We start from the raw sequence: 24,124 nt of genomic DNA on the forward strand, positions 1-24,124 counted from the left end.
TGTCACTTAATAAACATACATCTACCGTTTCGCTCCATGTGATGGTTACAAATTTGCAATTCCTTGTAATATTCTTAAACATTTTGGGTATTTCTGGCACTGGAATTATTCCCCATGGAATTGGGTCTCCTGCTGCATGAGGCATAGGGAGACATGCAGTAATTTTAGTAACGTTTTGTACTTTCCCAAAATCTCGAATTAGGCCCACAATTAAATTTTCCTGTTCTATTTCTCTATTCGGAATCTGCAGATCTCTCACATGTCGAGTTTTCCTAGGGGGTATAACTTGTACCTTAGTCATTATTTCCCGAGTTGTGTTTATCATGTGTATTTCTACATACCCATAATCAAAACTCCTTTGAATCCAAACTACACACATGTATGTCCCTTCTACGGTTTTAGACACCTCAGGTACCTGCAGGACGGTATAACCCTTTTGTTGTGTCGCATCCCAAACTGTTGTCACTCCTTCTGTTATGATTCGATCTTGATCCCTCCGTCTCCACTTGACGTGGACATCTCTTAATTCAGCTCCCTGGTCATCTGAAAACAGACAAGTTAAGTTTACATCAGTGTGTTCTGGTACAAACAAATAAGGATCTGGGGTTTCAATTCTCACGGTGGTCTCTGCTAGACTTATCAACCCCAGGAATACCACAATCTTCAATTGTTGGCTCGAAATACCATCTTTGTAGGTGAGAGAGGTTCTACCGACCATGAGACTGGAACCTTCTTGACTCGGGTGTAATGGATCCAATTGTCGATTCCCTCGACTTTCACCGCCGTATAAGTGGTCATTATCACCTGGCGAGGACCGTCCCATGTTCCCTTTAATGGTTCCACTGACCAGTTTTTCACGTAGACTTGGTCTCCTGGAGAAATGTCATGAACCGGATTCTCCAGGGGCAGAGGCCGATTCCACTGCAGCGCTCCTCTGAGGGCTGTGAGGGTCTTATTCAAAGATAACACATAGTTAAATACTGCCTGATCACCCACTACATGAGGATCCCCTTGGTAAGTAGCCGCATGATAGGGCTTGCCATACAATATTTCGTATGGACTTACTCCTATTCTTTCCCTTGGTTTAATCCTAACTCTCAGCAGAGCGAGGGGTACTGCTTGGGGCCACTGGATTTTGGCTTCCTGACAGATCTTCTTCAATTGACCTTTTAATGTCTGATTCATTCTTTCTACTTGTCCACTAGACTGCGGTCTCCATGGTGTATGGAGATTCCATGTTATCCCTAATACAGCTGACACATCTTGGACTATCCCTGCTGTAAAGTGCGGTCCTCGATCAGAGGACAACCCTAGGGGAACTCCAAATCTTGGGATGATTTCCTTCAGAAGGGTTTTCACTACTTCTTTTGCCTGATTGGTCCTGCATGGAAAAGCTTCTGGCCACCCTGAGAAGGTACAAACATACACTAGCAGATATTTAAAAGTTTGGGCCTTAGGCAACTCAGAAAAATCTACTTGCCAATAGTCTCCTGGTAACTGTCCTACTTGTAGTTTTCCCATTTGTACTTGCTTCCTGACTACTGGATTATTCTTTATACACATAGGACACATTGCATTCACCCTTTTAGCTAGTGTTAACATCTGGTTTGAGAAAATTTCGTTTTTCAAGAATTTCACTAATGCTTCTGCACCCCAGTGGCACTTGTTGTGTTCTATTTCAAGCACTGCTTTCATTATTCTGACTGGTAAAATTACCTGTCTCGTAGGAGTGATATACCACCCCCTGATATTTTCTTCGCTTCCATCATCACAGCTAATTTCTCATCTTCAGGTGAATAATGCGGTTTCTCTTCCATGAATGCTATTGCTGGATTATTCCGGGTTGGTAAAAGAACCATTTGAGTCCATACCTCTCTCGCAGCCCTCCTGGCTGCTTGGTCAGCGTATCGATTTCTCTGAAACTCTCGTCCTGGATCAGCCTGGTGTCCTCTGACATGCATTATTGCCACTGCTGAGGGCTTATGTATTGCCTCTAGCAATTGTAAAATTTCTTCCCGATGTTTAATCGTTGTCCCCTGAGAAGTAAGAAGTCCTCTCTCCTTCCAGAGTGCTCCGTGAACATGAACTACCCCAAAAGCATATTTGGAGTCAGTCCATATGTTAACTCTCCTTCCTTGGCTTAATATTAAAGCTCTCACCAATGCCCATATTTCGGCTTTTTGTGCAGACGTACCTGGGGTAGTGCAGTCGCTTCTATCACTTGTTGTAAAGTGACTACTGCATACCCAGCGTACCTGGTGCCGTTTTCCACAAAACTAGATCCGTCGGTGTACAGCTCCCAGTCAGGATCTGTCAGTGGTTCGTCCTTCAAGTCTCTTCTGCTCGCGTAGACTTGTTCAATGGTCTCTACACAGTCATGCTCCAGGGTGCCTTCTTCCTGTGTAGACCTAAGGAATTCTGCTGGGTTGAGATGGTTAGTAATTTTCAGTTCAACATCATCTTGTTCTCTCAACAAAGCCTGGTATTGCAACATGCGGCTGGAGGAGAGCCAATGCCCCCCTTTTTGCTCTAGAACTGCTATGACCATGTGGGGCACGTACACTATCATGTGTTTTCCCAGAGTCAATTTGCGTGCTTCCTGTATTAAAATGACCGTCGCTGCCACAGCTCTGAGACACCCTGGCCATCCCCCACTTACTGCGTCTAGCCGTTTGGAGAAGTACCCAACCGGTCTCTTCCAGGATCCTAGACGCTGAGTGAGGACTCCTAAGGCCATTCGCTGTCTCTCACAAACATAGAGCTGAAATTCCTTGGTTGGGTCCGGTAGTCCCAGGGCAGGTGCTTCCTGGAGGGCTTTCTTCAGTTCCTGGAATGCTTTTTCTTGCTCTGTCCCCCAGGTTAGCTTGGACTCCTTTGCTGCTTCATACAGTGGTCGAGCAGTCAGTCCGAAGTTAGGAATCCACAGCCTGCACCATCCGACCATTCCTAGAAAAGATCTCAGTTCTTGATTATTTCTAGGCACAGGTATAGCACATATTGCTTGGATTCTATTTGTTCCCAGGCGCCGGACTCCTTGGGAAATTTCACATCCCAGATAGATAACTTTCCGTTTTACTAATTGTGCTTTTTCTTTTGAGACTCGGTAGCCTGCTTGGCCCAGCATGTTTAACAGTTCAATAGTTAACTGACGACAAAGTCCCTGTTCTGTAGCTCCTAAGAAAATGTCATCTACATATTGCAGTATTATATATGAAAAAGGAGATTCTTTTACCTGAGTAGTCTTCCATTCCTCTAGTTCCTTTGCTAACTGATTACCAAATATCGTGGGTGAGCATTTGAATCCTTGTGGTAATCGAGTCCAAGCGAGCTGTCTCTTTCGTCCTGTCTCCGGACTTTCCCATTCAAAGGCAAAGATTTTCCAACTTTCTCGTGCCAGTGGTATGCAGAAGAAAGCATCTTTCAAATCAACCACAGTAAACCACTGAAACTTCTCAGACACAGATGTTAGCAAGGTATAAGGATTTGCTACAACCGGGTGAATATCTTTTGTAATAAGATTTACTGCTCTCAAATCTTGTACTAATCTATATTTTCCATTTGGTTTTTTTTTATCGGAAATATGGGGGTGTTAAATTCTGATTCACATTCTTGTAATATTCCTAGAGTTAGGAACTGTGAAATCATAGGGGCTATTCCCTTTCTTGCTTCTAAACTAATTGGGTATTGCCTAACTCTGACAGGTTGTGCTCCTTCTTTTAATTCTATTCTAACTGGGGTGGCTGCTTTAGATTTCCCAGGAACCCCGGTCTCCCACACCCAGGGTACAACAGCCTGTTCAATCTCTTGGGGTATTTCTTCCTTTTCCACTTCTTTCACAACAAAAATTTTTGCTAAATTTTCTTCTGGAATTTCTATCTTGACTCTCCCTTTTTCAAATATAATTTTAGCTTGCAAGGCTGAAAGCAAATCCCTTCCTAATAAACATTCAGGACTGTTAGGCATGTACAGAAATTGATGATCTAATTCTCTTCCCTTAAATTTGATATCTAGAGGTCGCAGAAATGTTCTTTCCTCTATCTGTCCTGAAACTCCCACTACTTGTACGGTTGAATCACTTAATGGCCCCATCAATTTATTCATTGCCGAAAAACTAGCTCCAGTATCTATTCTAAATTCCGTCGGCTCCCCCTCTACTTCCAAAACAACCTTTAAGTCTGAATCTAGCCGACTCTGTCTTCCACAACTCCCTAACATAAATGCTTGGGCGACACCCTGTGGCGTGCCCATACCAACAGGGTTTTGTGGTTTCACAAAGCTTTGAGGATTCCAAGGATTCATTCCATTTCCAGCATTTAATGGGCATTCGTTTTTCCAATGTCCTTGTCCTTTACAAAGAGCACACTGATTTGGTCCTACTCTACCACGTCCTCCCCCATATTGATTTCCAAATCCCGACTGATTGTTAAATCCTCTACCCATTCCTCCCCTTCCCCTATTACCACGACTTCTTCCTCTATGGCCACCGGCCCCATTGTTCTCTCCTGAAGCTTGTAAAAGCGCCAACAAGCTCGCTTGTTGTTTCTTAGTACTTTCCTTTTCCCGATTGTTATATGCTTTCCAAGCCACTTCTAACAATTTCTCTAAATCTCTTGTTTCTCTCCCTTCCAGTTTTTGAAATTTCTTTCTAATATATTCTTGTGATTGTCCCATAAAGATCAATGCTAATTGTAATTTTCCAGACTCGTCTTCCACATCTAAGTCTGTATACCTCCTAGCTGTTTCCTTTAGCCTTTCTAAAAAGGCAGAAGGGGACTCAGTCTTATCTTGCATTACTGAATATAACTTAGACCAATTCAACGTTTTTGGAATGCCACATCGTATTCCCTCTACCAATAATTCCTGGTAAATTTTTAACTTTTTATACTCTGCGGGGTTATTAGCGTCCCAATCGGGATCCTCCCGCGGTACAAAATCATTTACCGTCCCCCGCGCTGCCCGAGGCAGGGTACGAATCCTTTCCTTTGCTCTCTCCACCATCACCTTTAATACCATTTCTTTTTCTGTTGAATCTAAAATTGTATCTATTAATACCTGTAAATCATTCCAGTCCGGGTCTTGTGTTTTTATAACCATTTTTATAACACGAGCCACCCGCTCAGGATTTTCTCTATATGTCCCAGCTGACTGTTTCCAAATTAGTAAATCATTAGGCGAAAAAGGAACTTTTATCATGATTTTTCCCCTGCCTGCTCCAACCGCTTCTCGCAAGGGAGCCATCAATCTAGGGGGTGAGAGCGAAACGTCTGTCTCCCTCCCCCCTCCCCGTCTTCTTTCCCTCTCCCTTCGCCCTCTCCGAGTCCGTTCTGCTAGAGGAGTTCTGTCACATTCCCACCCCCCTGTTTCTTCCTCATCTGAGGATGATTCTAACGGGGGCATGGTGTGTGATTGTGCCCTTGCACGTGAAGGGAGACTATTTCTCGGGGGCGCACTTGGAGTTACTCCGGGGGAGACTAACAAAGACACATCCTCCTCTGGTTCTGAAAACCGTATTTTCCGCCCATGCTTATCATCCAATCCTTTCAATATCTTTATACTCCGCTCTTGACATTTCTTACATTTATCATCCTCCAGTTCCAGTTCTTTCAACACTAAGATACCACATTCCTTTTGCCATTCAGTGTTTTGTTCTAAATAATAAAACAAATCCAGATATGGTATTTCATCCCACTTCTCATTCTCTCGTAAATATCGCATCAAAGGGGTTATAATTTCCAGAGTCAGTGATCCATTTCTGGGCCACAGCATTCCTCCTGTTTCATATTGAGGCCATACATTATTACAATAATCAATCAACTGTTTCTTGCTTAACTCTTGTCCAAAATTTCCTTCCTTCCAATGTTTTAACAAGCAACCAAGCGGAGAATTGCTAGGGATATCTTTTTCTGTGCAGGATAGTGCTCTAAAGGTTTTAAATGACATCATGCTTGCTACTTGCTCACACACACACCACAATCTAAATTCATCAAATTCACAATAACACAACAACACAAAACAATACTTTTAACGACCAACACGATAACACAACAATATAAACCAGAACAAAACCAAAACCAAAACCAACTCGCCGATTCTCCCTCTGAGAGGCGAGTGCTGGTACTGCGCAGCTTTCGCCGCGTCTTACGACCAGCGCCTAGGCTTCCCAACCAAGGTACCTTTAGCCCAACCCAGCGGGACACTCACTATCCCGTCTTATAGGCAGGCTCCCAACCAACAAACCTAAAAGAATAAAGCACCTTCGGGCTTACCTAGAGGGTTGTCCGGCGGGCGCGGGTCGGGCACGGGTCGATGTCTCCCCAGAAATCACCTGGTTGCCGGCATGGAGTAGATCAGCTCGTGAGCCGCCCAGCTACCCCCGGAGTTCCATCTGGTGTCGCCAAAACTGTTGCCCGTAAACAAAGACACAAACCAACAGAGTGCCGGTTTATGGGTGCTTTATTCGGGGCCCCGGGAACCTGCGGGCTAACGCCCCAAGTCAGGATTCCGACGACCCTCGTTCTCAGTTCAGCTTTTATACACAAACAAGTTTACATGTATTCTCACGGCTAAAACAATTACAGTTTCTATAGCAACCCAGGTGCAGTAGTTTATAACAATTAACAATCATCTACTCTAATCATAAATCTGCTTAAGTTGCCTTACCCCCCTAGAAACTGTTTCACAGACCCTTACCACATCTAAGGTACAAATCGTTACGTACATGCTTGACTAAATCTTTTGATTATTGTTTCTACTTCTTCAGTACATTCTATTCCCACGAACAAGGCTGCTGCTTAACTCACTACTGTAATGTGTTGCTTTCTAGGCCTTACCCTTTTACTTAAGCCTTAGCCATTCTACTACTAAATTTAAACTGCTTTGCAACAAGACCACAACTGAAAGCGGGCAAAGTAGATCTTATTTTCCTTTCATTGAGAAGTCTCTAGAAAGAAGGTGGTGATTCTCCAGCCGTGGTGCTGCTGGGGTTGTGTTTCCGCCGGGGCCCAGCTGTGTGAGAGGTCCTAAAACTTGCAGCAAGGTTAGACCATTCCACAGATAACTTGCAGAGCAGAGAGGCAAAAAGGAGATGAGGTTTTTCAGGGCCCCCACAGCGATGAGAGTGTGGCAGGTCAGTGCCACAGAACGTGCCAGGCTTACCCTCCAACAGGTCCTTTAACAGAAAAACAAAAACCCCACTCAAACCCCTTTAATGATCATAGCAATGAGCCCAGACTTTTAAGAAGGGACTGCTTTTCTCCCTCACCTTGCAACTCACCTGAAACACGAGCTTTTGGCCCTGTTGTGGCTGTTGCTCCTCACCTGTTATTCCATAATTGCACCCATCTGTTTTCCCTTCGGCCGAGCCCGGAATTCGGCCCGAGGCAGTCCCAGAGGAGCCAGGGTGTAGCTGGAAACAAGTTCCTGACGAGTTCCTCTGCGAGAAGTCCGTTGTTTACAACGAGTGGAGGAGTTTTCCTCTCCTGGTGCTCGAGTTCACCCCAGAGAACCCCCAAAAAGCTGCCCCCCAACTGCCCAACCCACCTCCCCGTCGCGCCCGGGTTTCCTTCCTGCAGCTGCTCGAGGAAGGGGTTTGTTTGTTTGTTGTGGGGTTTTTTCCCCCTCTCTCCCGGGGGTTGCCCTTTATCTCCCACTGGAACAGCTGATGCCCTGGCTGACTCTGATCCAGGTGGTTGTTTTCCACTCCTGTGCTCCACAGGTTCCGCTTGGGCAGGCAGGTTCAAGCGCTCCCCGGGGACTGAGCCTGTGCCACCCACTGAAACCTCCCTGCCCAGGCACCACCTGACTCATTTTCCCACTAGAAAAGGGGTTTTCACTCACTGGCAGGGGACAGAAAACAAGTGTTGGGTTTTTTTTTTTTTTACTCCAAACTGGAAAAAATGATTGTAAACCCACAAAAACGGGGAGGGGAATTCCGAATTGGAGAGATTTTAATCGAGTTGGGCGACTGAACTCACTGCCCTCAGCACCACAAAGTTCCACTGGAAGCTCGTTGTAGGAATTATTTCCCAAATCAAGCACCTCTGCCTACATTTTCCTGCCCTTCAGGGGAGGTTTCAATCTAGTGTTGTTGCGTAGGGAAATGATGAATCGTTGTGATGTGGCTGTGCATGTGATACCTGTGGGGTGCTCGTGGTGCTTGGGTGGATTTTCCATGCAATGGGGAATTTTCCATGCAACCACAAAAATCTGTTGTAAAAGGGGAGCAAACCCGTGGCTAGGTGCTTGTAAATGTAAAAGAAATAATATAAATTCTTTTTAAGATACCCTAGAAAGCCTGAAAAAATTAATTTAAGGGTGAGGTATGATATAATTTTAATTTAAGGGTGAGGTATGATATAATTTTAATTTAAGGGTGAGCTATGATATAATTTTAATTTAAGAGTGAGCTTTGATATGATTTTTATAGTTTGGTGAAATAACCACAGACCTGCAAAGGTTTATACTAGAAAAGGTGGTCTGGGCCCACCTGGGCTGTCTCAGAGGTTTTTTGAATTATTTGACCTATTAAACTTATTTCACTTATTTGACTGTCTTAAGAGGTTGTCCATGAAATATCAGAGGTAAAAAGAACTGGTTTGGGAAAACACATGAATAACAGACATGGGGAGAAGGCACCAACAGCTGAGTTTTACCATTTCCCACCTTGGCAGAGGAGCAGCGAGAACGTGGCACTGAGACTCAGGAGATTTGGGATCTATTTTCAGCTCCACATTGGACCTGCTGATTGGCTTCTAATTATTCTGCACCTCAGTTCCCCTATCTGTAAAAAAAAAAAAAAAAAGGCAATTTATCCTTTATAAATAGCTGTAAGTTCTGTTGATGAAGCACAGTTTATTAATAGCAATGGTACCTTCTCACTTCTGCCATTAAAAAAATAATTGTAAATTCACAAGTGTCAGTCAAATGAGCAAGTGGCTGTGGGGGAAATAAAGCAGAGGAGGAGCATCACGTCTGGTTACATATTAGGGCTCCACTGCCACAAGAGGGAAGCCAATACTAATAAAAAACCTTTATTTGTGCATGAACTATGGTTATTGTGGAGGGTTTATCCATTTCAGGGGTGTTTGTCTTCTTCTCTTTCCCTGCAGCAAACTGGCATTTGCTCCTGTGTCAGAGACTGAAGGACATTCCTCCACATTCCCTTTGCTCAATGCCCTGTGAAATGAATTCCATGGATTTGCCTCTTTGAATGGCAAATCCATAAACCTGAAACAGAAAGTCGGGACAGAACCAAGCTGGTTGTTTTCTCAGTGGATTTGAACAGTCCAGGGAAAGGGGAAGTTTGGTGGACATGGTGCTTGAAAAAACAGAGATGGTGTTTTCCCTCCTTTGGGGCAGAAATTAAAGACTTTTCTAGGACTCACAGATACAACTGTTTTTAGTGGCTCTTACCCCACAGTAATGACAAATTAATTCAGCAGATCTTCTGACTCTTAGCCTGGTTTACAGTGTGTGTGAAGTCCTTTCTCTATGGATTTATTGATCAGGGCAAACCTGATCTCAGTCACTCTGCTGCAAACCACCGAGTTTGGGAACTTCTCTGAGTCATTTCTCTTGCAGGAAGGTACCTGGGAAAAGTCACCCTTGCTCACATCATGTGTTGAAGGCACAAACCTGGTGGGTCGAGATTTCTTATGTTTTCATTTTGCAGCCAGACATTATAATTATATGTGCTGGGGCTTTTGAGAAATGTCAGGATAAAGTGGTGAAAGAAGTGATTTTTAAAATGATCTGGTTGTAACAGAGAAACTGAATGGGATTCATCCACCAGGTTTCTCTGGTGGGCTTTTTCCTGCTCTGTTTTCTAGATTGCTGCAAGACACAAAGATATGAAAGTCACTATTCAGGTTTCTGTAGAGTATTAGGGTTTTTTTTTCCCCCTGCCGGAGTGGTCAGGCCTTGGAATAAGTGTCCCAGGGAGGTGGTGGAGTCCCTGTGTCTGGGAGTGTTCCAGAGGTGTCTGGATGTGGCCCTTGGGGACATGGATTGGGGGTGACTGTGGTGGTGCTGGGTGAGGGTGGCACTGGATGAACTTGAATTTCCCTTCCAACCTTGACCCTGTGATTGCTGACATAGGACACTGGTTGGGGGTCATAATTCTTGGTGTTTGGAAGGGATTTTTGAGGAATGGCAGAAATGGGAAGTGAGGAGCAATGCAGAACCCCCACTTATGCAGAGGTTTCCTATGAAGACCCCGAGGGTGTTCCCTGGAAGTGCAGACAAGGAATCAGGGCAAGGTTGGGAAAGCCACAGCTGTGGATTGCAGTCCCCAAAGGACATTTGTGTAACAAGCTGATTCGTTCCAATTTTTTTCCAAATACTTTAGCAACGTTTTGGGTATCTTGTTCTCCTCCCCTTTGCAGGAGGCAGACCTTAAACTGCTGTCCTAAAGGTGCTGCTGCTTTTAGAGGAATTGCCAAGCTGAAAGTGGGGAAACAGAGCTGGAAGCCTTTGTCCCCCAGGGCACCTTTCAGAGCCCTCTCAGCACGTTGTTGTTCAGGTGTTCCCACTCTCCTTTCCTCTCTCCTTTTCCCCAAATGCCACTTCAGGCCCCAGCGTGTGTGTGCATGTGTTTAGCTCCGGGGACATGAGCAGTCACACTGAATATTCCAGTGGGAATGTTCACATGACCAAACCCAGGCACTTGCACGGGGATTTCCTGCGTGAAGGGCACCAAAGGAAACGGCCAGGTTAAAAATAATGCCTTGGTTTGGGCCCTGATGTAATGCCTTTGACACCAGTGGAATTGTACAGGGCTGAAAGGGATCCAACCCGTTGGAAGGGCTCTCTCCAAGCCCCTCACCTGCCACTTTCCATGTCTGTGTTTATGGTGGGATCAAAGTCAATCCTCCTTTCCCTGGGGAATTGCTTTGTGTCCTTCAGGATCTCCCCAGGCCTCAGGTGTGCAGAGCTCCTGTGTCCATGGAGCTTCACCAGTTCCCCGTGCCCCTCTTGCCTCAGGGTGGCAAACAGGGCAGCTCTTGCCTGTCCTGCCACTCCCCTGCTCCTCTAAAATGCTGGGACACTCTTTGGCCTCATCAGGGGCTGCTGGTCTGGGGGTGAGAGCCCCTCTTGTCTTGGATGGGGTCTTGGTTGTTCTCTTTGCCTCCTGCACCAGCTCTACCTTGTTTTGTGTGGGTACAAAACAGCTGTGAGGCAAACACTAAAGAAACGGTTGTAAGGTTAGAAGAAACCCCTCTGAAAAATGTTCCTCCCTCCTTTCTGTGGCTGTCCTGCCTACTATGTGTTTTTGTTTTTTTGGGAGTCCCCTGTGAAGTTCTGAGCTGAGTGAGACCTGCGTGAGGCCAAACTCCCACAGCAGCCAGACTTCTGTGCATCTCACCCGTGGTTTCCTACAGATCCCCCCGAGCGTGTCCCACACCCGCTCACCCCAATTCCCACTGACACGGGACAGACCTCTCTGAACATCAAAAGTTAGGGAGTCAGGAGAGAGTGTGTGGGGGGGAAACCCACCCCAAAACACCCCTGAACAAAGAAGCTCCTGCGTGCAGGGCTCCTGCCTGCCCCTGACAGGATCTATCTTTAGTTGTGACGTGAGTCACACCATTGTGATCTGACTTTACGGTTAGTTTGAGGTATGAGCCAGGCCATGGGGCTGCGAGCGAGAGCAGGAGCATCATGGGATGGAGCTGTAAAATTCCACTACTCGCTACTCTCTAAATCAGGTTTGAAGAGCATTAAGAAACAGGAAGCGTGGGGGGGGTGGGGGGAGGTATTTTTTTTTTTCCCCAGTGGAAAATTATCGGAGCATCGCGATGTCGGTGCGGGGAGAACGACGGGGAATCGCGTATGGGCGGCGGGAGAGGGTGGAATAGTCTGGAGCAGAGACACCTCTGTGTGCCCAGAGTCACGTCTGTCCCACCCCACCAGCCACTACAAGGCAGGATTTTCTTGGATGGTGCTGTGTTGCTAAGCAACATCGCCAGGCAGCATCTCTGCATCAGGCACAGCCCGGCTATGGTGGGGCAGCGGCGCCGCTTCCAGGGATTTTTCCCTGCTAGAAAATATTCATTTTCCTGCTCACCCAGGAGGGTGAGGGAGCTGCCTCCCGGGTGGGCATGTGCAGCTCCCGTGGGCTGGGCTGGGAATCACGTGCAGCCCGAGCCCCGGGCATGCAGAGTGTGGGCGTGATTCCCGAGATACAAACACCTGCCGTGCCCGAGGTGGGATAAAGGTTGGCTTGCACATAAATAACCAATGAGGCAGTGCTGGGATGTGACAAACAGAACAGACCCACTACAATTGGCTCTATCCCAGAATCTCAGAGGTTGGAAAAGCCCTCCCAGCCCATGGATCCCCCCTGTGCCCCATCCCCACCTTGTCCCCCAGCCCAGAGCACTGAGTGCCACGGCCAGGCCTTCCTGGGACACCTCCAGGGCTGGGCACTCCAAACCTCCCTGGGCAGCCCCTGACAAGGCCTGACCACCCTTTCCAGCAAGAAATTCCTCCTGAGGGGAACACAAAGAAAAGGACATTCACTCAACATTCTGGGATACCTTTGAGGGCCCTCAACACCAGGGGATTGCTGGATGAGAGCTCTTCTCACAAACCACTGGTGGCTTTTTGGACTGAGTGTGATTTCAGTGGATTCCGCCTGCCAAGCCCCCTCCTCAAAATGATTCAATAACTAGCTGTTACACACAGCAAAAACAGAGAAAACCAGTGTTATTGCAGAAGCTGAGGGGTTGTTATAGAAGGAGAACAGAGAGCCTGGTCCCCAGAGCCAACAGAGGAGGTGGAACCTGCACCTCACTCCACGTGTCTTGTCCCATGGCAAAAGAGGCCTCTGCAAAGGCTCTGCACAGACCAGGGCTTGGATAATTCTGAAATCTCTGCTCCTCAAATGTTCGATTTTTGGACAGATCGTTGCTGATGCTGTCAGCAGGTGGCAAGAAGGGGGGATGCAGAAGAGCTGACAAAAGGCAGCAGACAGTTTCTGGCATCTGAACGCTGTGTTTTTCCGCTGCGCGTCGTGGACAGAGTCGTCGTTTGAGCCAAGCAAAGGGGGAAGCAGGAGAGGAAAACCACACTGTCAACACCCACAACGGTCTGGGCCATCAACAGTGCTGCCCCTCGCTCGCACTTGCAGATGGAGTCAGCAAAATGGGTTTGTCTGATCACTGGGGAGCAGGAATTTAATTGTAGCTGAGCCCACCCTGTTATTGGTGTCCAGGGGCGTGTGGTGGAACCAGGTAGATCAGGCTTTTCCACAACAGAGCCTTCACACCACAGGCTCTGGAGGAGCTCAGCCACTGCAGCTCGAGACAGGAGCAGTTCTCGTGGCGTTTGGGTGGCACTTGGCCAAGAGCAGAACAAAGGCAGCGACAGAACTCCCATTTGTCACCAACCTGCGGCAGCTCGAGGCGAGGTCGGTGCTCGAGGCTCAGCCCCTCCATCAGGCTCCTCCAGTTTCGGCTGTACATGGGGCCAGTTTAACCCTGGGAGAAGATGTTCAGAATTTGCACTGAGTGCAGTGTATGTGCCAAACACTTTGGAGAGAAATCTGCACATAAAAGACACATAAAATATCCTCCTTGTTGTACCTGTCCTTCGGGCGTGAGTGTCACCCCGAGCCCTGGTTTTGCAGCCATTTTGGTCAGCTGAGATAAAAAAAGAATAAAATAGTATAATCTGTTATTTTTCCTTTTTACCACGAAGGATTTTACTTGGAATGATTGCCCAGCTTTGTTGTTGGATTTTTAGCAAGATATTTCTCCCACAAAAGGCTTCGACGAATGTTGACGGCGGCGACGGTGAGATGGGAGGGGCATGGAAAAGGTGCAGAATTTCATCAAACCTTTCTGTAACTTCTCTCAGCACCCATCCCTTCACAATGGATGGAGCTGTGAGGGTGGGGAGGCCCTGGCAAAGGTTGCCCAGAGAAGCTGTGGCTGCCCCTGGATCCCTGGAAGTGTCCAAGGCCAGGTTGGAGCAACCTGGGCTGGTGGAAGGTGTCCCTGCCCATGGCAGGGGTGGAACTGGATGGGCTTTGAGGTCCCTCCCACCCCAAACCAGTCTGATTCTTTGATTAATACAACGACCCACCTCAGCCTTTCCTGAGGGCTGAGACTCATCCCAACGAAGTTTAAAGGATAAATCACACCTTCCCTTCCCCAAACCGTGCCAGATACAGAACAGAAAGGAAATTAATGTTAGGCTGGAAAAGAAAATACCCCGAGGCCTTTTCCTCTCTGAGTTTCATGGTAAACACCACTGAGTTCTCAGCACCATTAATATCTGATTATTACGACTCCTCTCAAGCAGTAGCCCCACCTACTTTGGGCTCTGTTTTCCAGCATTTTCCCAGCTGGAGCTCGTGCTCGGAGCTGGAAGTACTGTGTCATTATTTCATTACCACCTGGTCTGAGGAGAGGATCCATTAATCCGGTTTTGTAGGCATCTCCTGTGAGAAATCTCAAACTCTCCTGTAGTGACAGGAAAACTAATTATTTGTTAAAAGAAGAGGCAACGTTTCTACTTCCTTACGCTGATCATCACAGCTTCGTTTTCCCCATTTGTTTATCTGCAAGAAATAAGGTTTGTTTGCTTCAGGCTACAGGGGATGTCACCCTCTGCTCTCGCTCCAGGTGACTCAGGGTCAATGCAATCTGAAAAAAAACCGACTCAAACAGAACAAACTTGTCACAGATAAATCCACAGGAACTGAATCCACGGCTCTTCTCCCCCAAAAAACTATTTGCATGTTTCCCTTCCCTTTGTGTCTGTCCAGTCTGGGTGGACAAGGGACAACAAAAAGCTGTATTTTAAATATTGCTAGAAGCAGTCTCACATTTATAATGGGTTCTTTAATATATTTAATATATTTATTTAATATACTTAGAATAATTTAATTTATTTAGAATAATTTAATATATTTAGAATAATTTAATTTATTTAGAATAATTTATTTTTTTAGAATAATTTAACATATTTAGAATCACAGAATGGTTTGGGTTGGAAGGGACCTTAAAGATCACCTTGTTCCAAACCCCCTTCCTATGGGCAGGGCATTCACTAGATCAGGTTGCTCAGGGCCCTAATTACTATTATTATATTTACTTCTAATTCTGTTTTTTATGTCTATATTTGCAGTGAACTGAAAAATGAACAAAAAATTATGGCTCCTTTTTTTTTTTTCTTTGTGGCTTTGTTTGTCTGAAGAGACACTCCTAAGCAAAGGAGAAAAAGAAATTGGGATGTTTTTTGGGTAGATGTAGACATTCCTTTTTTTTTTTTTTTTTTTTATTAAATGAGGGGAAAATTAAAACAAAAATAGTAAGAACTCCTTCCTCTCTTCAGTCCCTTTTTTTTAATACCAGAGCCCTAAAATCTGGTTTGGAAGATCGAACATGCATGACAGAAATATCTAAGCCCTGGATCGGCGACAGTAACATGCTCCTGGGTGTTTTTCCAGCCCTGATGGCTGGTTTAGAGACCTTGGGGCCAGTTCTGTTTGTTCCCTGCAAGGGACACACAGGACAGACCTGGGCTGGTGTCACAGGACAAACCCAGGTTGGTGTCACAGGACAAACCCGGGTTGTCGCTGCGAGCACTGGGAACCCCCGTTATCCAAAAGCAGGCACAGAAACCCTCCTGTTCTATGACCAGGGGCAGGGCAGAGCTGCCCCAGCAGCTTCCTTGCCCTCAATAAATCTGTTGTTCCAGGCTGGGTGAGTAACCCGAGCCAGCCCTTGCTGCCTCCCGGGGTTGTGCTCAGGTGTAACGTGAGCCCGGCGCTGACAGAGCCCAAAGGGGAGCGATGCCAGCGTGTCACTGTGACTTCCACAAACCCCACATCCCCCAGGATGTTCCACAGCCAAGGCTTTGCCTCCTGGTCTAGTCAGGGAGAAGGTGGAGTTGGATCCCAATCCCACAGGGGTGGGATGCCCCATGAGCATCTCGGGTGGTTTAGACCTGTCAGATCTGTGCTGATCTCACCTTGGAGAATTAATCCATGGCTTAATTCATACAGGAGTCACTCTCTTGGAACTCTAGTCACTGCTGGTGTTAGGAGGACATGAGGGGGACAGACAGCAGGACAGGAGTTTCCAGCCCCTTGCCCACACTCCATGTTGCACAAAACCCCTAAAACTTGTTGGTGAATTCTTGTCACTGTGACCCCCCTTGAGGACCTTCGTGGTCCTGTTTGTTGCCTTGACAGTCCACTAAAATTCCTGCCTGCAGGTTGGAGGACTCCTGTTCCTCTGCAGGTTTTGGGAGTTGTTCATTGCACCTGATTGCCACGTAGACATTCGGTCACAGAATCCCAGAATCCTGGAATCACCGAGGCTGGAAAAGCCCCCCCAGCCCATGGATCCCCCCTGTGCCCCATCCCCACCTTGTCCCCCAGCCCAGAGCACTGAGTGCCACGGCCAGGCCTTCCTGGGACACGTCCAGGGCTGGGCACTCCAAACCTCCCTGGGCAGCCCCTGCCAAGGCCTGACCACCCTTTCCAGCAACAAATTCCTCCAGAGTTTCTTCCCCTCAGGTGTTTTCACCTTCTCCCACAGCTTCCCTTTGTACCTGATGAACAGTGACCTCCTCAGGGGATTCTCACTTAATTTATCTTTCAAACATCTTTCAAACCACGGGGTTGGTGGGAACAAAAATAATAATAATTAATATTTATGAGCTGCGTCTCGTAATTCACTGAACAGTTCTGGGGAGCAAGTCACGGGAAACAGGGTTGGGAAAATCTGTTTGCTCCTCAGCCCCTGTCAGTGCTGAGCTGCTTCTCCACAGGATATTGTCAAATGCTTTTTCCAGCTGATGTTTAACTGGCCGGATTAAACATTCCCATGTGGGTTCCCGTTGGGGGGGGTGGATATTGCAATAAATGCTGAGAATCCCCTTGAGCTCAGCGAGCCTTTGCTGCCTCCTGAGAAGGTGCCAGCAAAGGAAAAGCAAGACAGAGCACGTAAAACTGCTGGCCAGAGGCTTGGAATGCGAAGGAGAACGATAAAGACCCCGTCTGTGGGAGAAAACCTTTCCAGTATTTAAATTTAAACGGGGTTAATTTAGAAACAGAACGTTCTAGAATGGACATGTCTGGTTTCCAGGGTAAAAAAAAAAAAAAAAAAAATAGGGCATGTATTTCTCAATCAGCTCAAATGTCCCTGGCCATATGTATTGGCATTGGGACTCCTCTTTCCACACAAAACTAAGCCCGGGTTTAAGAACACGAGTAATTATTTACTGAAAGTTAAGTCTAGAAATAAACCTCTTCGGGATCCAAATCTCGTTAAATATTTTGTGGTGCTGGTGTTGGATGGGCTGGACAGAGGAAAGAAATCTCGGGTTTGTAGTTATAATTAACTGTTGGGAGGGAGAAAATATTCCCTGGGTTTCCTTCTGAACTTTGTGTGGGCAAATCCTACAGCTGCAGAACTGTGGAAACTGCTGGGAGAGGGATGATGGTTAACAACTGGAACGGTTCAAGTGCTAATTAGATGTGTAGATAATGGTTCAGGTGCTAATTAGATGTAAGTTGATAGAGGGACAAAGCAGGAAAAAAATGGCTGTCAAAATAATGGCCAAAATGTGGAAATACAGGTTGGATTTCTTAAGATTTAACCAGAGATATTTTAAGAGAGTCTGTTTGTTCAACAGAACCGTAACAGTTAAAATCCACCCCTGGAAGGTGTTTAAGGAAGGTGAGTCTGCTGGGATGGGAACTGAATCACCACGGAGGCATTTGCAGCTCCATGGCAGGTTTTCAAGGGGTACAAGCTGGAAAACCTTGGAAATACAGGTTGTTTGGAGTGTAAAGTGCTGGAGTGACCCAAGGTGGCAGAGTTGGCAGTGGCTCTTCCTAGAATTTGGATTTTGGCACAGTTTGATGTTGTTTGATGTGGCTTTCTGTAGATTTTGAAGAGAATTACATACATATACATACATACATATATATATATATATATGTCACTGATACCTGCATATGCATATATATATACACACATATATGTATAAATATATATTTATTTGTATATACATATAAATACATGTATTTATGCACACATATATACACATATATCCTTAATTATTTACAGGCAGTATTTTTATAGAATAAAATTATATTTCTTAATAATTTACGTTTTATAAAAGCAATTATTTATACATCTATTTTATATCCTATACAAATGATAATTACTATTTTATATATTTATATTTTATGTGTTTGGGTTTTTTTGCCCACAAACTCCGTGTGTGAAACACAGAGAGAACGGTGAGAAATCAGGGGGATCAAGTGGTTGCAGGAAACACCACCCCCAGCCCTTCTTCTTACCTATTTATTTCTTTATTCTCCTCACTCTCAGCCCATCCCAGCAAGGCAGCCCCTGTGTAGGGAGTGCTCTGTAACCTAATTAGGGTTAATGGGTTTCCACTGTTCCTCAGGGCATCGGCTCCTCCCAGCTGGTCCCTAATCCCTCAAAAGCCTTGCACCTCCCCTGTTCCCTGCTTTCCTGGAAGCCGACGGGGCACAGACCTTTGGTGGTTCCAAATGGATGAGCCCTTTTGAGTCACACCGAGATCCACCCCCCGATTTCAGCCTCGTCAACCCTTTAATCACGACACGACTTCTGCCTCCCTCCCTCCCTCCCTCTCCCCGCTATTGTAACCTGTCTTTTCTAAATGCCAAGAGAAACAGGACGGCTTTTAGTTCCTCCTCCGAGGTCAGCCAGTCACAGGTGACTCCAGAGGGTCTGGTTCTGCTCCTCCCTGAGAGCAGCAGGGTTGGAATTATTCCCGTTGCTGCTTCCACGGCACAGTTCTGACACCCAGGCCTGCTTTTGTGGCTCTCGAGTTACTTGTTAGAGGAGCTGCTGGAGAGAGTCCAGAGGAGGCCACGGAGATGCTCCAGGGCTGGAGCCCCTCTGCTCTGGGACAGGCTGGGAGAGCTGGGGGGGTTCACCTGGGGAAGAGAAGGCTCCAGGGAGAGCTGAGAGTCCCTTCCAGGCCTGAAGGGGCTCCAGGAGAGCTGGAGAGGGACTGGGGACAAGGGATGGAGGGACAGGACACAGGGAATGGCTTCCCAGTGCCAGAGGGCAGGGTGGGATGGGATATTGGGAAGGAATTCCTGGCTGTGAGGGTGGAAAGGCCCTGGAAAAGGTTGGCCAGAGAAGCTGTGGCTGCCCCTGGATCCCTGGAAGTGTCCAAGGCCAGGTTGGATGGGGCTTGGAGCACCCTGGGCTGGTGGAAGGTGTCCCTGCCCATGGCAGGGGGTGGCACTGGGTGGGCTTTGAGGTCCCTCCCAATCCAAACCATTCCGTGGTTTTATGTTTTGCAGAAGGTGAGAACTGAGCTGAAGGTCTTGCCCCAAGTCTGCAGCAGAGCTCAGGAACAGCCCTGTGATGTCCCAGTCCTTGCTCCCCCCTGCCTTGCACTGGGAGGGGTGGCAGGGATGCAGGGAAGGGTTTCCAAGGAGGCTGAAAGTGGAGTTTCTGACCCTGGTGTGTGCCCTGGAGCAGCTCTGAGTGGCTTTTCCACATCCACTACTCAGTGTGTGTCTTTACAGGCTGGGATTTGCTGCTGCCTGACATTTCTGCCAGGGTAAACACAGGCTCATTTCACTGCAACCACCATAAAACTGGTGAGAGAAGGCACAATCCAGCCCACTCTGCTTTTCAAGTGGAAAAACGGGGGGTTTAAATGGTTTTTTTTGTGTTTTGTTGAGAAGCACCAAAGATCAAAGTGGGCATTTTTATCGTTGAGCTGCAAAAGTGAAAGAGGAAACAATTGGTTGGTTTAATAATCATATTCCTATTATTCATGTTGGCTGTTCCAAGACAATGACAGGTCTTTGCCTTCACTGGGAGCAGGAAAGAGGCCAGTTTCACTCTCAGCTTTTTTGTTATTATTTGTATTATCTTACTAATCCACTGATCAGAGCTTGTTGTTGATTATGTACCACAACCCACAGGCATTCCCAGAATCATTTTGTTGAAATGAGTAAAACAACACCTGGAGGAAAGTTGACCCAACATGTTTTGATTTTTTTTTTTTTTTTTTTTTGTTTTAATCACAGAATTGTGCCAGGCACTGGCCAATTCTTTTTTTTTTTTTTTTTTTAAACAAGATTGCTCCAGATTAAACAAGAAAACAAACCAAAGCAAGCAGGGTTTGCTTGTTTTGGACACTGTTGTTGCAGAGGTGTAGCTTGGGAGCATCCTGCCAGTTTTAACAGGGAAAACATATAGTGAGCTCACAATTTCTTATGCCAGCTGCCCGTGCCATTATTTGAAGCTCCTTAGTTCATCTGACCTTTAAAACTCACTTTAACACACAATCACTTTGGATCAAGGGGAGCATTAAGGTCAGTCCTACCTCTCAGAGCAAAGCAGAGCCAGCCTCTTGTGCAAGCAGAGCTGGACATTTAAAGGATGGAATTAACAACTGCAAGAGAAGATGACTTAAAAAAGTCAAAGACTAAAGGTGAGGTGGATTTAAACTCTGGTTTGGAGCCAAACAAGCTGTGCCTAAATAGCCCCAGATATAAAATGCTGCCATTTGGCCAGGCCGTTGTACGTCTCTTAAACTCAGCTCTGATTATTCTGGACTCAATTCCTGAGTAAAATTAAACACGTGCAGAATCTGGCGGAATCTTCTGTATTCCCAGAAATTGGGAACTTTAATTTGCTGTTAAGAAGAGCACATTTCAGCCCTATGGCCCACCTGAAGCGCTTCTGAGGCATAAAATAAGCCTGAAGTAAGATCTGTGTGGCCAGAGGGTAAATGTTTCCCTTTCTCCACTCCCCACTTCCCCTTTCAGATTAAACTCCCACTGCCTTCATTGACAGTTTGCCTTAATGGAGTAATAATTGCAGAAATCTCCACATCTGACTCATACAATAGTCCTGTGATCCACCCAGACAGTGGCTCATTAGTCTATTTAAATTTAAAAAAGGTCTTTAAAAAAGGTTTTGGTGATATTATCTCTGAGGAGAAAGGCTTTGCCCTTTGGCAGCTGTTCCTGTGAGAAGGTTCCACTCCTGTCAATATTGTGAATCTGCTTGGGACCTCGGGCTGTTCTTGCTTTGGAGATGTGGAAGCTCCAAGTGTAGCAGAGGGACATGGAATGTGCCTTTATCTTGGCTTTCAGGGGTCTGGTGACAGCAGAGATGGGCCCTGGCCCTGCTGGCTTCGAGGAAAGGGAAGTCAACAGTTTGAGCTCTGTTTCTTGCAAAGTCTTCGGTGGAATTCAGAGGCTGGACCTCTTTTAAATCTCACCTTAATCAACTGACTGAGGGGAGAACAAATTGTCAAGGGAATAAAGCACTGTTCACTTGTTTCCACTTCACGTCCCAGGATATCAATTAAAACTTGGCTTAAGTCCCCTTAAGGATGAGAGGCTGGACATGGCCCAGCCCAGCCCCCCCGTGCCCTGGGCTGATCCCCCAGCGTGGGCAGCAGGGCAGGGGGGGATTGTGCCCCTCTGCCCCTCAGGGGAGACCCCCCTGTAGAGCTGCTCCAGCCCTGGGGAACAGCCCAGCAAGGACATGGAGCTGCTGGAGAGAGGCCAGAGCAGGAACCAAGAGGATCCCAGGGCTGGAGCAGCTCTGCTGGGAGGAAAGGCTGGGAGAGCTGGGATTGTTCAGCCTGGACAGGAGAAGCTTTGGGGTGACCTGACTGTGGCCTTGCAGGGCCTGATGGGGCTTCAGGAAAGATGGGGAGAGACTATTTCCAAGGGCCTGGAGTGACAGGATGAGGGGGAATGGCTTCCCACTGCCAGGTGCCTGAGCACTGGCACAACTTGCCCAGAGAGGCTGTTGGAGTCTCTATCCCTGGAGCTATTCCAAAGCCATCTGGACCTGGGCAACCAGCTCTGGGTGGCCCTGTTTGAGCAGGGGGATGGACAAGGTGCTCCACAGAGGGGCCTCCCCAGCTCAGCCCCTCTGCCACACTGTGACAAACAGGATTTCTTTCCCAGCCTGTATTTCAATAACTGTTGCAGCCCTTGCCAGTAACCAGTGAATTCCAGAGCCACACAAGGGTTCCCCACAACAACCTGATCCTTCCCAGATTGCCTGCAGACAAATGCCACGGGTTATCTCACATGGATCAATATTAGCACACGTGTGCAGCAGGAGCTGGGTGCAGGCACAGTGGAACGTGGGGGAATTCATCCCTGCCGGTGCTCGAGGAAGGGTGAGTCACAAGGTAAACTGAAGCAGTTGCTCACTGTTTGGTGTCATAAAAGTGGCAACTGAAGATTTATGGATAACTGAAGACCTGCTGTTGGGCAGCAGGGAGCAACCCAACGCCAGCAGGTGCCAGAGCTGGGGAACAGGAGCCAGAGTGTGCCCAGGGGGACAAGAGGGCCAATGGATCCTGGCCTGGCTCAGGAACAGGGTGGCCAACAGGTCCAGGGAAGTGATTCCTGCCCTGGACTCAGCGCTGGTGAGGCCACCCCTGGAGTGCTGTGTCCAGTTCTGGGCCCTCAGCTCAGGAAGGACATGGAGGGGCTGGAGCAGGGCCAGAAGAGAGCAACGAGGCTGGGGAAGGGACTGGAGCACAAGTGCTGTGAGGAGAGGCTGAGGGAGCTGGGGGGGCTCAGCCTGGAGAAGAGGAGGCTCAGGGGAGACCTCCTCACTCTCTGCAACTCCCTGACAGGAGGGGGGAGCCAGGGGGGGGTTGGTCTCTTTTCCCAGGCAACCATCAGCAAGACAAGAGGGCTGGGTCTGCAGCTGTGCCAGGGGAGGGTTAGGTTGGATATTAGGAAGAATTTCTTTGCAGAGAGGGTGTTCAGCCATTGGAATGGGCTGCCCAGGGAGGGGGTGGATTCTCCATCCCTGGAGGTGTTTAAGGACAGACTGGATGTGGCATCAGTGCCATGGGCTGGGAACCACAGCGGGGTTGGATCAAGGGTTGGACTGGATGATCTCGGAGGTCCCTTCCAACCCAGCTGATTCTGGGATTCTAAGGGAAGCTCTTCCCAAGGTGCAGACACATGGAAGTGCCACAGGCCAAGAGACACAAAGGACTGTGCTGGGAGGAGGAAGGTGAGGGTGAAGCCCCCCAGTCCCACCCTGGTGAAGCCAAGCCCTGTGTGGTCAGAAGTGACACTGGTCCTCAGCACCTGTACCATCATTTCCCGAGGTGCTGAGTGTGGTGTGATTCCCAATCTCCTCTCCCCTTCCAGCCACTTGGGACCCTTTGGCTCGTTTCAGCTGCGGGAGGCAGAGGGGATGGGTTGTCAAACGTGTTCAATTCCTACCAATGCCATGAAAATCAGAACCTCAGGTGAGTGAAGGTCAACTCAGCTTCTCGCCTGGAGAAGAGAAGCTTTGGGGTGACCTGGTTGTGGCCTTCCAGGGCCTGAAGGAGCTCCAGGAAAGATGGAGAGAGACTATTTCCAAGGGTTGGAATGACAGAACAAGGGGAATGGCTTCAAAGTGACAGAGGATAAGGTTAGATGGGATATTGGGAAGGAATTCCTGGCTGGGAGGGTGGGGAGGCCCTGGAAAAGGTTGGCCAGAAAAGCTGTGGCTGCCCCTGGATCCCTGGAAGTGTCCAAGGCCAGGTTGGACGGGGCTTGGAGCACCCTGGGCTGGTGGAAGGTGTCCCTGCCCATGGCAGGGGGTGGCACTGGATGGGCTTCCAACCAAACCATTCCATGATTCTATGAAAATCCACCCCCTGCCATGGGCAGGGACACCTTCCTCTAGACCAGGTTGTCCAACCTGGCCTTGAACATTTCCAGAAAACCTGGCTTTATTCCCACAACAGTTGTACAATAAAGTGGGGAGTTTTCCTCTGTGATGTTTTCCTTCTCTGTGTTTAATTTTTCTAATACAGTGATTTCATTAAGGCCTTCAAGAAGCTGAACTTAACGTTTGTTCCCTGAATCCATGGTCAATCTTTCCTGATATTTAAGGGAGTACAGTTGAGGGACTTGTAACTAGAATCTGGAGCCTTTTGAGAATGGTGTGCTTTGGAGATGACTCCAATTTCTTACAAAATCTGAGTGTTCTCAGACCCAGAATTCTGGTTCCGACCTCGCTGGGAACGCTCATTTTTTCCCATTTTCGCACAGTTCCAACAGGGAAGGTTTTCCTTTCAGGCTGGGTGTTGGGGCTTGATGGACAAG

At 47.4% G+C, this 24,124-nt stretch overlaps 1 protein-coding gene and 1 long non-coding RNA gene across 2 annotated transcripts; both read right to left on the bottom strand.

Moving 5' to 3' along the window:
- Positions 1–663: 663 nt before the first annotated feature.
- LOC127472673 (protein NYNRIN-like) lies at positions 664–1,695 on the bottom strand. The gene has a single exon (XM_051791253.1). The coding sequence runs from the start codon at positions 1,693–1,695 to the stop codon at positions 664–666; it is 1,032 nt and encodes a 343-aa protein (XP_051647213.1).
- A 5,195-nt stretch (positions 1,696–6,890) lies between these two features.
- Positions 6,891–7,764, bottom strand: LOC127472703 (uncharacterized). The gene is made up of 3 exons (XR_007905112.1): positions 7,540–7,764; positions 7,274–7,432; positions 6,891–7,168 (listed from the first exon to the last, which is right to left on the bottom strand). It is a non-coding gene; the product is annotated as an uncharacterized LOC127472703 (long non-coding RNA).
- Between the last annotated feature and the right edge of the window lie 16,360 nt (positions 7,765–24,124).

Source organism: Manacus candei, unplaced genomic scaffold, assembly GCF_025592945.1.
Source record: "Manacus candei isolate 608988 ecotype Guabito, Panama unplaced genomic scaffold, ASM2559294v1 h1tg000031l, whole genome shotgun sequence".
In the NCBI taxonomy this organism is placed as follows: Eukaryota; Metazoa; Chordata; class Aves; order Passeriformes; family Pipridae; genus Manacus; species Manacus candei.

Excerpts from the sequence above, each read along its gene's own strand:
- LOC127472673 (XM_051791253.1), bottom strand. The coding sequence starts at position 1,695 with ATGAAAGCAGTGCTTGAAATAGAACACAACAAGTGCCACTGGGGTGCA.